Source organism: Dendropsophus ebraccatus, chromosome 4 (genome assembly GCF_027789765.1).
Source record: "Dendropsophus ebraccatus isolate aDenEbr1 chromosome 4, aDenEbr1.pat, whole genome shotgun sequence".
NCBI lineage: Eukaryota > Metazoa > Chordata > Amphibia > Anura > Hylidae > Dendropsophus > Dendropsophus ebraccatus.
In genome coordinates, this window is record NC_091457.1 from 163439961 (window position 1) to 163455096 (window position 15136).

The following is a 15136-nucleotide window of genomic DNA, read 5'->3' on the forward strand; positions in this document are numbered from 1 at the left end:
GGCTGCAGCACACCCCAGGGGTCAGACCTTCTATGATCACACAATGACGGAATAGATGAATGATGAAGGTTTTCAAATGGAAACACATTGATGAATGACATATAACATACAAAAAAAAAAAAAAAAAAGGTGAAGTAACAAAATTAAAAGGGTATTTCCATCTGACAAAGTTATGCTCTATCCATGGGTTAGCTAGCCATTCATGGGAGGTAAGACCACTGTGGCCCCATGTGAACTCGAGAAAGGGAACCCCAATTTCCCATTAGTATGGAGTAGTGGGTCACACATTCTCGCTGTCACTCCATTCAATCTCTATGGGAGCTGCCAGAAACCGTGAACACTCTGCTCCTTTCTAATGGGAGGCTGGGGTTCCTGTTTAAAAACATGGTGGGCCCCAACGATCAGCTAGGTTATCCCCATTGACAGATGGGAACAGCCCTTTATTAATTCTTACTCTATTCAATTCTTAATGTAAGAGAACTTGTCTAAAACATCAATTCACAGGATGTAGATTATGAAGACGTTCACACATCCAAACAGCATATATAAAAAAGCAATATGGCACTCTGACTTATAAATAGTATTAAACATGTGGCTTCTATTAACCAAACTAATGAAAAAAAAAAAACCAGGAGAAAAAACTTCATTTGATTGAAGCAGAGTTAAGATTTCCTTTAGAACGGCCAGAGCATTATCTCAGTGCCACTCCTCACAGATTTTCCTGCCAAATCTTTTATTTACGACCTTCATCAACCCATCAGAACGGCTCGGTTATACAATTAGTGGAGGACTTTAGATCATCCTGTGCATACTCCTTACAATACAATGCACAAATAATTGGGTACTAGATCATTCATCGTTAATATAACTATTTAACCCCCTTTAGTTATATGTAAAAATCTGCAATAAAGAAATCTTGACGTCCAAGAAATTTTAAAAAAGTGACAGCAAAGAATTGTAAAGTCGGGAACGTTTTCCAAACGCTCATCATTTGACTCCCGGCATCTGGAGAAGATGGTTGCCACCCTTGGGAGTCCTGGAAAACATGGATATAGTCAAAGCTGTATTCACATTTTCCAGGACTCCTTGGAGCGGCATCTACCTTCTCCAAATGCTGAGCGTTTAGGGAATGTTCCTCAATGGTTTGTCAACTCTGCTTAACACTAGACCTTAACACTATCAACATCTGTACCAATCCGCTCATCTTATAACTAGAGAGTTAGGGTGTAGTAATGCAAATATGAAGGAAGAAGATGGCACTCACCAACAGGGTCTATTCATCCGGCTTTATTGAACATCTGAGGATCAGGGAGGAAGGAGTCGGGTGACTTGAGGGTTAGACAAAGCAGCGTTCCACTGTGAAACTGTGGTCACCCGACTCCTTCCTCCCCCAATCCTCAGATGTTCAATAAAGCCGGACGGATAGACCCTGTTGGTGAGTGCCATCTTCTTCCTTCATATTTGCATTACCTGAATATCTTTGTTCATGATTGAGCACCACCTGGGTTGTTAAGTTGTTGGTGGTCTACCGGAGCACTTGCTGTGTATGGAACTGAGGCAGTGACATCTACTTGTTTTCTATGTATTGTTAGGGACTAGTGTTGAGCAGAGCTGCCAAACTTAGAAACGTTTAGCATTTGACTCCCATTTGTTTTCCAGGACTCCCTAGGGCAGCAACCAACTTCTCCAGATGCCAGGAGTCAAGTGCTTAGTGTTCAGAGAACATTGCCAAACCTGAACCGTTCGGCAACTCTGCTCAACACTATTAGGGACCCAATGGACTTTTAGGCCAACACACTACAGTAATCCTCAACCTGTGGCAGAACTACAACTCCCTGAAGGCAGAGGACATAGCAGCAGTATAGACAGTAGACGCTGCCATCAGATCACGGCACCCTGATCAGCACATGAGTCAGCCATAAGATAGGACCCTAGCAGAAAATGGGAACTTCCCACTTACCTTCGCCGTGCACGCACTACATTGTTGTCGATTTTCATTACCGGATCCCTGTTAAAGAAACATCTTGTTAAGACATAAAATTTATTTTTCTATGGAAAGGAAGAATACAAAAATATTCATTTTTTTTTTGGCAGCGTAAGAGGAGCATCTCGCCAGAGAAATAATGAGAAATGAATGTTTTATTATTCCAGAATCTGGTTCACATTTGACAGTTGGCACCTTCATTACATTTTTTTGCATTTTCTAAAATTGGTCGAGAAAATTCTTCTCTTTAATACATGTAGCGAGAGGTTCGCATCATAGCTGACCGGTACGGGAGAGGTCACCTGGGAGTTTAATAGAGGCTATAAAATAAATATATAAAACCTTCACAACAACAATAAGTAACAATCACCACAAATATTGGTAGTTTTTACAGAAAACAACAAATAAAAAAAAAATTAAAACCTTGCAGAATTATTGCACATTTTAAATACCTAATAAAAACCAATGCGGGAAAATCCACAGTAGAGCCAGAACATACAGATGTAGCAAACTTTAACTTGGCTTGTAACAAGTTACATCACTAAAAAATGTCAAGTTAAAGTTTGCAATGTTTGTAAATGGTCCCGCTCCGGGATTGAGGTCTGTACTGTGGGGTCAATTTTCATGCAGATATTTGTCTGCAAAGTGACATTTCTTAAAATCCCATTGAGTGTGATGTTACTGTAATATGCTGAGGATTTTCTGCATGCAAATCCACACAGGGTGAAAACATCCCAAGAGATCAGAGGTTTGACTGGATATCCTCACTAAAAAGGTGGAAGAACATTGCAACAGGGAACAAAGCGATGCCAGAAAATTCTAAAAGATTCTAAATGTTTAAAGGAGAAGTCCAGCCCTGGCTGAAATCTAACAAGCAGCAGGTGCAAACAGAAGAATTAGTTTTTATTGGCTAATGGACAAACTGCTCAGCCAATCAGTGACTGGATCAGCTTCTGTCACTGACTAGCTGAGTGTACAGTCCATCAGAAAGGTCATGACGTCAGCAGCGCTGGAGATCCCAGAGCGGTTATCTGGTGCTAAAGAGACATGGGGAGAGGTGCGAACGTACATGTTGTTATATTTTCTCATTCCACTGCCATAAAAAAAACAAAAAAAAAAAAGAAGTGGAGGCCGGACTTTTCCTTAAAGTGTCACTGTTGTGATTTTTTTTTTTGCAGAAATCAATAGTCCAGGCAATTTTAAGAAACTTTGTAATTGGGTTTATTAGCGAAAAATGAATTTCTATCATGAAAAAGCTGTTTTGAAGCTCTCCCCCCGTCTTCATTGTTCTCCTATGGAGAGAGGGGGAAAAAAAATAAAAAAAATAAGAGACACCAAAACAGGACAACAAAGAGTTAATTAAAAGCTACATTACCCTCTGTCCTCTCTCCTCTGAGGTCACCACTGACCTCTCTGACTCTGAATAGCTCCCCTGCTGAGAAATCCTTTGTTCTCAGTTTTCTGCTGTGTCTCTTTTCCCCCCTCCCCTCTTCATAGAACAGACTGGACGGGTCTGATTGAGATTTCCTGATTCTGAGCAGTGGATGACAGAAAGGAAAGGAGGGGGGACCTGGGGAAAGTCTTTTTAAATGCAGATAATGACATATTTGCCTATTTGCCTAATAAACCCAATCACAAAGTTTCTTAAAATCGTCTGGACTATTGATTTCTGCAAAAAAAAAAATAGAATAAAAAAAAAAATAATCCACTACAGTGACTCTTTAACATCGGAATTCAGATAAAATGCATAAAACGGTAGTGATGAGCGAATACTGTTCGATCGAATAGATATTCGATCGAATAGTGAGATATTCGAATATTCGATATTCGTACGAATATCCCGCGAATATTCGATAAATATTCGATAAGCGTTCAAATCCCCCAGCTTCCGGTTTCACCCTCCAAATGGTCAAATAGATGTTTTTCACTAATCGAATACTTGTTCCCATAGACTTTATAGTCGTACGAATATCGAATATCTCCCTATTCGCTCATCACTAATAAACGGTACAATTAGCCGCACATGAAAAAAAAAAAAAAAAAAAAGGAGCGTTTAACCGTGCAGCTCAGAAGTGAGGGACATTACACACGTCCTGCAGCCAGAGCAGCCGCAGTGTCGGAGCCAGGAAGGGCAAGCTTAGCCCAGTCTCTCGGCCAGGATGTGGTTACTGTGGAATTAAGTGGCACTAGTTGGGGAGTTAACTATTTGTGTGGATTTATTGGGTAAATTAACGACTATACGGCACTATTGGGGGGGGGATTACCTACTGGGGAGGGTAACGGCATAAACACTGTGTGGGGACAACCACTTTATGGGGCAGTAGTAAAAGGTTTATTGTGGCATGGGTAGTGCATGAAGCAGTGATGTGGACACGTCCCTGCCTAAACGTTCCTTCATCCTGCCCTCTACCTTCCCATCTTATACTTGTTGTGTCATAGCAAATATTTGTGTCATAGCAAATATTTATAGAATTTATCATAGTGCACAAGGCCAGGAGACACAAGGCAATCCAACAGAGCCAGGAACACCACACACCGTTCTGACGGTGCCAGGAGCGGCGCACCCACAGAAATGGGGCACAAAGCTGCCACAGGAAGAGGGGGTTAAGAAGGGAATCAGTGCTGGTGTGTGTGCGCATGCTTCTGTGCAAACTGACAGGTGAGTAGAGGGGCGAGTTATATAGACAGTGCTACTGGTTAACTGGTGGAGCAGTATGTATCGTTGCAGTGTGATGCTGGGTTACTGCAGGTGGAGCAGTGAGTATTCCAGCAGATTACAGGTGGAATAAGATTTATTGCTGCACTGTTGTGTTAGTTTACTACAGATGAAGCAGTACTTATTTATGCACTGTGATGTTAGTTACCTACAGGGGGCAGTATTTATCGCTGGTGCTGTTCTAGAATATTATGTGCCCTACATGGCAGTATCTGGTGCCTTGTGATAGTAAGTGTTTGTTGGTGAGGCCCCCCATCATCAACATTGATCACTTGGTGAGGCCTGAGAACAAAAAGTGAGGCCTGAGAACAAAATGTTTGAAAAGCCTGGTTTAAAGAATATCTATACAGTCCAGTTCAGCAAGCAAATCCATCTCTACTTACCGGTCTGAGCTCCTTTGGTGTCTCTCTCGGTTCTTTGTCCCCTGCAGATGCCTCCAGTCCGCACAGCCAATCACTGAGTAGCTTGTCACTAGTCTCAGGAACGACAGCTCGCTCAGCCAATCACTGACCATGCTGCTGTCCCGACTCAGATAGTGATTGGCTGAGCAGGCTGGAGGTGCCGGAGACCTGAAGGAGGACACTGGGGGAGCTCGGACAGGTGAGCATACCAAATATTTTTAGTTTTTTTGTGCAGTTCCCATCTTTACAAACTTGTTCCGAACTTTACAAAAAGTTTGGTTCAGAACAAATCTGTGTTTGTAAGATTTGGTTTGCTTATCTCTATTGATTTATGATTGGTTGAAGGTGTAATGTCCATTTAAAGCCCAGGACTGCATGGCATATACAGTATTATATTGTGACCTAACATTTTATGCGTCTTTGTGAACAAAACCATAACTAAGAAACCTGTAAGTGAAGCAGCAGTAGTATCCCGAAATCTCGGTTCTACATTTCTTTGGTTAAAAGAATCCAAAACCGACTATTTTCCAGTTCATAAATACAAAATGTGTCTTTCATTTCAGTTAATTTAAAAAGAGCTGTATTGTTACTGTTCCCTGGTGGCATCTGAAGAGCACTTGCCCAGAAACATTATTGAATTTCAGTGCTAGTTATGTACACAAAATGTGGTTAGACAGGAATGGGGAAAAAAAAAAAAAAATCAAGATCCTTCACAAAAATGTAAAAAGGTTTGATACAATATCAATAAATACAATAGAAAAAGATGCAACCGGTCAGTAAGTACTGTGCTCAAATAGAACTACAGTGGAGTAAAACTGATTTTCATGTTTGCATTTTTTTACACAGTCTTTTGAAATAACAACAACAACTTAATATTAGAGAAGTCTGGCAAAAAAAAAAAAAAAAAAAAAAAAAAAAGGATTTAAGTATTGTATTACCCCCCCAAAAGTTATACAAATCCCCAATATACACTAATATTACAGGAAATGCTTATATAGTGCTTTTTTTTCCCCCTGCACTTACATCAAGTCTTAACTTCCTGGATAACATGGTGATGTCACTTCCTGGACAACATGGTGATGTCACTTCCTGGATAACATGGTGATGTCACTTCCTGGATAACATGGTGATGTTAACACCCGACTCCCAGAGCTGTGTGGGCTGTGGCTGCTGGAGAGGATGATGGCAGGGGGACACTGAGGGACACAGGACACTGGAGGGACACTAAGCATCCCCCTGCCATCATCCTCTCCAGCAGCCACAGCCCGCACAGCTCTGTATCCAGGAAGTGACATCACCATGTTATCCAGGAAGTGACATCCCCATGTTATCCAGGAAGTGAAGCCTTGATGCAGTAGTAAAAGCTTTTTTTTTCCTGAACAGCTTTGCGCACAGACTCCATTTAAACTGCATTTCGAAGCCCTTGGTGGTGTGAGGTGTGCCATCTATTTTTTCGTTTCGATCGGATTTGTCATTTTTAAGAAATTTACATTTAAAGACCCCGAATTTCCCATAGAAAATAATGGCCCATTGGAAATAATGGCCACACTCTAACCGCTAACAGCCAATCACAGCACATATGCAAATAGCTGAAATATAGCAGCCAATAGGAATTCTAAGGTCTTGTCAGTCAATGTATTACACCATCCACAGTCACATGTCCACTATTGGCCAATTGAAGATGTAATATATGGATGGTCCTTAACGATTTTGTCTCACTAACATGAGTAAGATTGTCATGGTAACCGAGCAATGATCTTTACCATTTTAAGTACCCAGGTCGCTCTTAAAAGGGACGGCACCCAGGATTAAAGTTTCTCTTAAAAGGAAGTCACTGGTAAAGGGGCACTCTTTTCAAGCCCTATGTATGTCCCTGGAAATAATAATAATATTATAATAATAAATATAATAATATTATTATTATTATAATTGATAATAATTATAATATAATAATAATTATAATAATAATTATAATAATAATTATAATAATAATTATAATACTTTTAAAAGGCCATGCAAAAAATGCAAAACATGATTAGTTTAACTCCACTGTACTCCATGTGTATGGAGGCACCACAAGCCCCTATTAGAAAAAAAAGTAAGCTTTGTCGTTATCTGTAGTTTGTATTGGCACCCCTTTTAAATTGTGTTTTTTTATCACCCCCCCCCCCCCCCCCCCCCACACACACACACACACACACACACACACACTTTTCTGGGATGTGATTAAAAAAAAAAAAAAAAAAAAAGTGGGGGGAGGACTGCACTGCAGCTCCCTGTTCTAGGTCAGCATAATCAGTCGTGCTCCATAACCTTCCATTGTGAACCTGACTGATCATGTGACACAAAGCATGGAGAGGACCACGCTTAGTGCAGCCTTCTCTGTGCTTTTTTTTCTGATCTATCCAGACCCAGACCCATCAAAACTTTTGACAAGTCTTTATGATGTGTCAAAAGTTTATGGTGACAGTCACACTTTAGATTTTACCTTTTTATGAGCAATTATTTGATTGTGTAAACAGATCAATGCAGTACCCAAGTAATGCACTGATTCATTGGATTGACGTTCTGTTGGTACATCCTGCCGAGTCAACAACAGGAGACATGAGGAAAGGTTTTGGGTTACCATGTCCTATTCACCACTATCAGCTACTTTGTGTGCTCAAATCTTTGATTATATAGATAGCAAGCACATCAATAGAGATGAGCGAACCCAAACTCTCTGCATTTGATTACTGGTGGCTGAAGTTGGATGCAGCCCTGCCTGGAAAACAGATACAGCCATAGGTTGTATTTATTTTTTTCCAGGACTCCCTTGTGCTGCATCAAACTTCTTCACCCACTCTAAATCAAATGCTGATAGTTCAGGTCCAGGTCCAGAAATACCAGAGCGTGCTTCATCCCTACTCATCATCTGAAGTGTCTGTCTGATGTGGAGCAGCACAATGTCCTCCATGGCCTCTGGCTCAGGGAAGTTCACTTTTGCCAACCTCGTACTTCATAGTGTTGGGAAGGGCGGATGGAGTGGATATCTCCAATCCCAACCTGTGATGGTGGTTAATTCTCATTCTAGCCATTAAACCACCTAGATACTAAGTTAATAAACACTGTAGCATCTAGGTGGTTATAGTTTATATTGTAAAGAGGTTGTCCAGGCTTACAAAAACCATGGCGGCTGTCTTCCAGAAGCAGCACCACTCGTCCTTGTCCGGCAGGGTGTGGATTTGTAGTTTTAACCCTTTAAAGTGAATAGAGCTAAACTGTAATACCACACAAAACCTGATGGCGGCACTATTTTTACAAGGTAGAATGGGCTGTTCATTGCAAGCATCTATCCCATCTATCCCATCTACATTGGCCAATGTTCCCGCTGAACAATTTCATCGCCTGGGGGGGGGGGGGGGGGGGGGGGGGGATAGAGGGGTCCATGCCACAACAAACTGCTGCGATTCCGGAAGCCAAAAAAGGTCCAACACCTTATTAGATGGGAGGAGGGGAGGCATAATATAGTGGTCAGTGTAGAGTAACTATTATTGCACTGTTAGTTGTGGACTTATTAGGTCTTAGTATTCAAACACGTTGTGGTTTTTTAGTAAGGACCGGCAAAGTGATCCCCCCTCCCAGCAGTTAGCAGGTTGCACATGGTCTGTTCCAGGAAAAACAGTGGCGCCCAGCAGGAGGACCCCCACGACCATTCTTTTATGTTACATAATAAAACACCTTTTTGACAAAACCCCTTTAAGATCTTGGGATCAATGAACTCCTTGTGTTTATAGTTTCACCGTCGTGAGGTTTATGGCGTTTGCAGGTAGAGAAATCACGGAGGATAGATGCATTACTATGGAGCCGGTGGAGAGCAGTCTGCAGGTCATGGAGGACTCTCTCACCTTCTGTATCCAGGTCAGCAGACACCGCTGGTGCACACTGAAGTCTCTGCAATCGCAGAAGTTTTGTAGCTTCTCGCGGCTTTTCTTCTCCGTTTCTCGACATATAAAACATTCTTTTTCTATTTAAAAAAAAAAAAAAAAAAAAAAAAGTGAGAGAGAACGCTCAGCTCATCTGCTGCTTATTAGATATTAACCATTAGTTTCTTATTAAAAGGTTATCTTCTCAGACTGAGAAAGTACACAACTTGGAATTAAAAACAGAACAGTCAAGTTCCTGGTCTTATGAGCTTGGGAGGTGTGAAAACTGATAGAAATAGGGTGTCCTAAGTCTTTCTTAAAGGGGTACTCGGGGGGGGGGGGGGGGGTGGTGGTTTATATATATATATATATATATATATATATTATACTACACACTATGTCCTGCAGGAAGTGGTGTATTCTCTCCTGTCTGACACAGTGTTCTCTGCTGCCACCTCTGTCCATGTCAGGAACTGTACAGAGCACAAGAGGTTTTCTATGGGGATTTGCTGCTGCTCTGGACAGTTCCTGACATGGACAGAGGTGGCAGCAGAGAGCACTGTGTCACACTGGAGAGGATACACCACTTCCTGCAGGACATACAGCAGCTGATGAAGTACTGAAAGACTTCAGGTAACTTAAGTAACTTACATATCTATATAAACTCTGACAGCAGTTGATTTAAAAATTGCCATAGTACCCCTTTAATCTAGTTTTGCTCTATTCTGGAGAGGAAAAAAAAATGTAATTTTTTTTCATAAACTAGTATAACTATTAGTGAAAGTGATTTTTTTTTTAAACGTTTTCAGAAAGGGGGCAACAGGTCCTCTATTGCTGGCACAATTGGTGTTGGGAACTGCAGAGTTAGCAATATCCAACTGTCGGGATCAGGGCTTCTGTCGGGATCAGGGTGAAGTGTGACGCCACTCCGGTGGTGGTTGGCCGAGATACAGCCGGACCTTAGGATGTTACTTTGTGACGCCAGTGATCACAGGTGTGATGGCACGCCTGCTTTTACTTTAGAAGGCGGACTGTAGCCTTTACCCCTGTGGTTGGTGTCCTGCCGGGCTGCTACGGGGTCCCTTGGGTTAGTGTAGACACGGAGTGGTGTAGTGACCCTCCCGGACTATCGGATCTTCACCCACAAAAAGGGGGAAGTGTCCCAAGGATATGGTGTATACTGTGTGGGTGTAAGGCGAAGGATCACAGAGTCTCTTGTTCAGAAATAAGCCTGTTTTTACTAGAAAAGTATGTGCTTGCAGCAGGTTACAGAGTTATGATGTTTCTATTGATATTGATAATACACTTTATAACACTTGTAGACAGATACTTGACTATACAGCAACCGAATCTGCGATAGGAATGTAGTGTAGAATACAGTAGTGCTGCCTGAGTAGTGGGCTGAGTGATACAAAGAAGCAGAGTAGCAGAGAGGAGGATGTTGTGAGTCTCCACCCAAGTAGTACTGTGCTCTGCCGGGATGTTGGAGGATGAGGCAGAAGAATACTTAGAAGAAGAGAATACTTGTGCCCGTGTATTGACCTTTCGTTAGTCTTCATACCATCTTATGCCCACTAGATTTGGGGGACCCATCCTAGAGGGCGACAAGGCCCAGACCTTGTTACCTGGGATGAGTGGAATACTGAGGGTTCCCTACTGACAAACGCGCCGCGAGATAGAGTTAATAGGCGTACTGCAACCTTGCTCTATCCGGATCAGTTCCTAGCTTACTGCTGTCTGTGGATACTGTCCTGCTCTGTGACGCTCCTAGTCCACGGCGTGGGTTGAGGTCGTCTCTTGACTTGTCCTCTTATAAAAGGGGTTTAACACTGCATAGTGTTGTGCAGCTTCACTAAGAAGAAAACGGTTAGCTGTGTCCTGTCTTGCTTTCTACCCATATGGGGTTATAGCCAAGACTGACCTAAGTAGGGGACCTGGCAGAGGGCCAGGGCCCAGAGAGGACCACTGTAGAGAGCTATCTAGCTTGCGTCCTTCCTTTACAATGTCCAACACGAAAGACCCATGCACTTCCTCTACTCATGTGACTTCCTTCCTCAGGGCATCTAAAGTGCGCTGTGTGTGGGTGAAGAGTGCAATAGAAGAAGCAAAGAGGGAGATGAGAGAAGTACAGATTCCTATTGGTTCGCAGATCCATGTGACATACAAACAAACAATAACCCTTTACACTTTTCAGCTGTGCAACATCTGAATACACAGATTCAATACAGCAACATCTAGTGGCAAAACTTTATCGCTACTTCATCACCACTTTTATACAATAAGTACAGACTTTTCTGAAGGGTGTAACCAATAGCAACACATGTGGTAGGACACCACAAAAGCAGCTCCGCCTGAACCGTTTGACCCCAAATTTGACCCACAGATACATTGGGTGCCCGGGAAGGTTATTGCGAAGGTCCCATCCCCGCCAGATGTACAGGAGGGGAGGGGGAGGGGAAAGAGAGGCGCCCCATAGAGATGAATGGGAAAATCTCCTCACTGCAAACACAGGTGATATAATTAGCTGCAGCAGACACGGCAGTTGGAGCCTTAGCAACCAATAGGATTACTGCTTTCATTTTCAGAGGGAGCAATGGTTGCTAGGGAAGCTGCCTCACAACATCCACAGTAATAACTGGTAGACCCCCTACTCCATCTATACAGTACATGTATACAGGACCCCCTACTCCATCTATACAGTACATGTATACAGGACCCCCTACTCCATCTATACAGTACATGTATATACAGGACCCCCTACTCCATCTATACAGTACATGTATACAGGACCCCCTACTCCATCTATACAGTACATGTATATACAGGACCCTCTACTCCATCTATACAGTACATGTATACAGGACCCCCTACTCCATCTATACAGTACATGTATATACAGGGCCCCCTACTCCATCTATACAGTACATGTATATACAGGGCCCCCTACTCCATCTATACAGTACATGTATACAGGACCCCCTACTCCATCCATACAGTACATGTATATACAGGGCACAACAGGTATACCAAACTGTGACTGGGTAACACTGCCACACCAGACCTGACCAATAACGCCATACTGTGACTGGATAACACTGCCAGACCTGACCAATACCGCCATACTGTGACTGGATAACACTGCCAGACCTGACCAATACCGCCATACTGTGACTGGATAACACCCTCCATACCAGACCTGACCAATACCGTTATACTGTGCTGGATAACACTGCCATACGGGTAAATACAACCCTGCAGGTATACAGGACACTACAGGACCCCAAAACTATATACTACATGTATACACCAACTATAAGTGCACGGGACCTCCACAAAACTATATACTACATGTATACAGGACCTCCACCAACTATATACTTCAGGTATACTGGACCTCCACCAACTATATACACTACAAGAAAAAATATAGGGCTGGACGGCACTGTGCGGCACTGCGGCTCAGGTGGGTGCTTCAACCTCAGTGGACGGACTCCAGGCCCACCTTAGTGATAAAGTAAATCGAGAAGAGGCAGCACTCCAATGTATGGTGAAAAATGGAAGATAATTTATTCACCCATCAATGTGCAACGTTTCGATCTCCCAATGAGATCTTTTTCAAGCAACAAACAAGAGTGGGACATCGACTGTTATATACCCTCAAAGGTCCACCCCCAGTGCCTCCCCCAATTAATTACATCATAAATATTATCATACATAAACAAAATCAAAATCAATGCATCAGTGTACATAATATGAAAATCATGTGCATTCAGCCACAGTAGTGTATAGGGGCTGTGGAAATAGTCCATGATCGGTAAACAGTAACCTCATACAGTCCATATAAAGTTAATAATCCAAAAGTCCATGATCCATAGGGTTAATGGGTTATTTATGTATGATAATATTTATGATGTAATTAATTGGGGGAGGCACTGGGGGTGGACCTTTGAGGGTATATAACAGTCGATGTCCCACTCTTGTTTGTTGCTTGAAAAAGATCTCATTGGGAGATCGAAACGTTGCACATTGATGGGTGAATAAATTATCTTCCATTTTTCACCATACATTGGAGTGCTGCCTCTTCTCGATTAACTATATACTACAGGTATACAGGACCTACACCAACTCTATACTACAAGTATACAGGACCCCAAATATACTACAGGTATACAGGAACTCCACCAGCTATATACTACAGGTATATAGGACCCCAAACTATACACTACAGGTATACAGGACCTCCACCAACTCTATACTATAGTTATACAGGACCCTCAAACCATTTTCTACAGGTATACAAGACCTCCACCAATTATACACTACAGTTATCCAGGACCCTCAAACTATAAACTACAGGTATACAAGACCTCCACCAACTATACATTACAGGTATACAGCACCAACTATATACTACAGGTATACAGGACCCCCAAACTATACAGTACAGGTATACAGGACCTTCACCAACTGTACACTGCCGGTATACAGGACCTCCCTCAACTATACACTATAGGTATACAGCCCCCCCAACTATGCACTACAGATATGCGAGACCCCTAAAAACTATACATTGTGGGTATACAGAACCCCTCCAACTATGCACTACAGGTATACACTAATTCCACTGATTAACTCAGATGAAACAATACCTTTAGCTTGGCCTCCTGGGCACCTTAGAACAAATCTAATTAACACACTGACACTTTATACCCGGGCAGCGCCGGGTACATTTTCTAGTATATGTATATATATATATATATATTATTTTTACACACACATACATATACTGTATATATACACTCACCGGCCACTTTATTTAGGTACACCATGCTAGTAACGGGTTGGACCCCCTTTTGCCTTCAGAACTGCCTCAATTCTTGGTGGCATAGATACAACAAGGTGCTGGAAGCTTCCTCAGAGATTTTGGTCCATATTGACATGATGGCATCACACAGTTGCCGCAGATTTGTCGGCTGCACATCCATGATGCGAATCTCCCGTTCCACCACATCCCAAAAATGCTCTATTGAATTGAGATCTGGTGACTGTGGAGGCCATTGGAGTACAGTGAACTCATTGTCATGTTCAAGAAACCAGTCTGAGATGATTCTAGCTTTATGACATGGCGCATTATCCTGCTGAAAGTAGCCATCAGATGTTGGGTCCATTGTGGTCATAAAGGGATGGACATGGTCAGCAACAATACTCAGGGAGGCTGTGGCGTTGCAACGATGCTCAATTGGTACCAAGGGGCCCCAAAGAGTGCCAAGAAAATATTCCCCACACCATGACACCACCACCACCAGCCTGAACCGTTGATACAAGGCAGGATGGATCCATGCTTTCATGTTGTTGACGCCAAATTCTGACCCTACCATCCGAATGTCGCAGCAGAAATCAAGACTCATCAGACCAGGCAACGTTTTTCCAATCTTCTACTGTCCAATTTCGATGAGCTTGTGCAAATTGTAGCCTCAGTTTCCTGTTCTTAGCTGAAAGGATTGGCACCCGGTGTGGTCTTCTGCTGCTGTAGCCCATCTGCCTCAAAAATGGAGGTACTGTGCGTTCAGAGATGCTCTTCTGCCTACCTTGGGTGTAATGGTTGGCTATTTGAGTCACTGTTGCCTTTCTATCAGCTGGAACCAGTCTGCCCATTCTCCTCTGACCTCTGGCATCAACAAGGCATTTCCGCCCACAGAACCGCCGCTCACTGGATGTTTTTTCTTTTTCGGACCATTCTCTGTAAACCCTAGAGATGGTTGTGCGTGAAAATCCCAGTAGATCAGCAGTTTCTGAAATACTCAGACCAGCCCTTCTGGCACCAACAACCATGCCACGTTCAAAGGCACTCAATCACCTTTCTTCCCCATACTGATGCTCGGTTTGAACTGCAGGAGATTGTCTTGACCATGTCTACATGCCTAAATGCACTGAGTTGCTGCCATGTGATTGGCTGATTAGAAATTGGTAACGTGCAGTTGGACAGGTGTACCTAATAAAGTGGCCGGTGAGTGTATATATATATGATACATTGAGTGTAACACTTTTGGGGGTGGGTGGGTAGTCTTACACTACTATAACATAGCGGTGTTCTCAAATCAGGAATATTCTCCCTCGTGGACTCGGCAGA

At 42.7% G+C, this 15136-nt stretch overlaps 1 protein-coding gene across 1 annotated transcript in view; it reads right to left on the reverse strand.

Moving 5' to 3' along the window:
- LOC138790108 (uncharacterized) overlaps positions 1-15136 on the reverse strand; it is a 230643-nt gene that overhangs the window by 202649 nt on the left and 12858 nt on the right. Inside the window, exons 2-3 of the mRNA XM_069969072.1 lie at positions 8989-9107; positions 1961-2008 (exon numbers count right to left, since the gene is read on the reverse strand). Of these exons, the coding sequence (XP_069825173.1) occupies positions 1961-2008; positions 8989-9107 (167 nt within the window). The remainder of the gene's footprint in view (positions 1-1960; positions 2009-8988; positions 9108-15136) is intronic.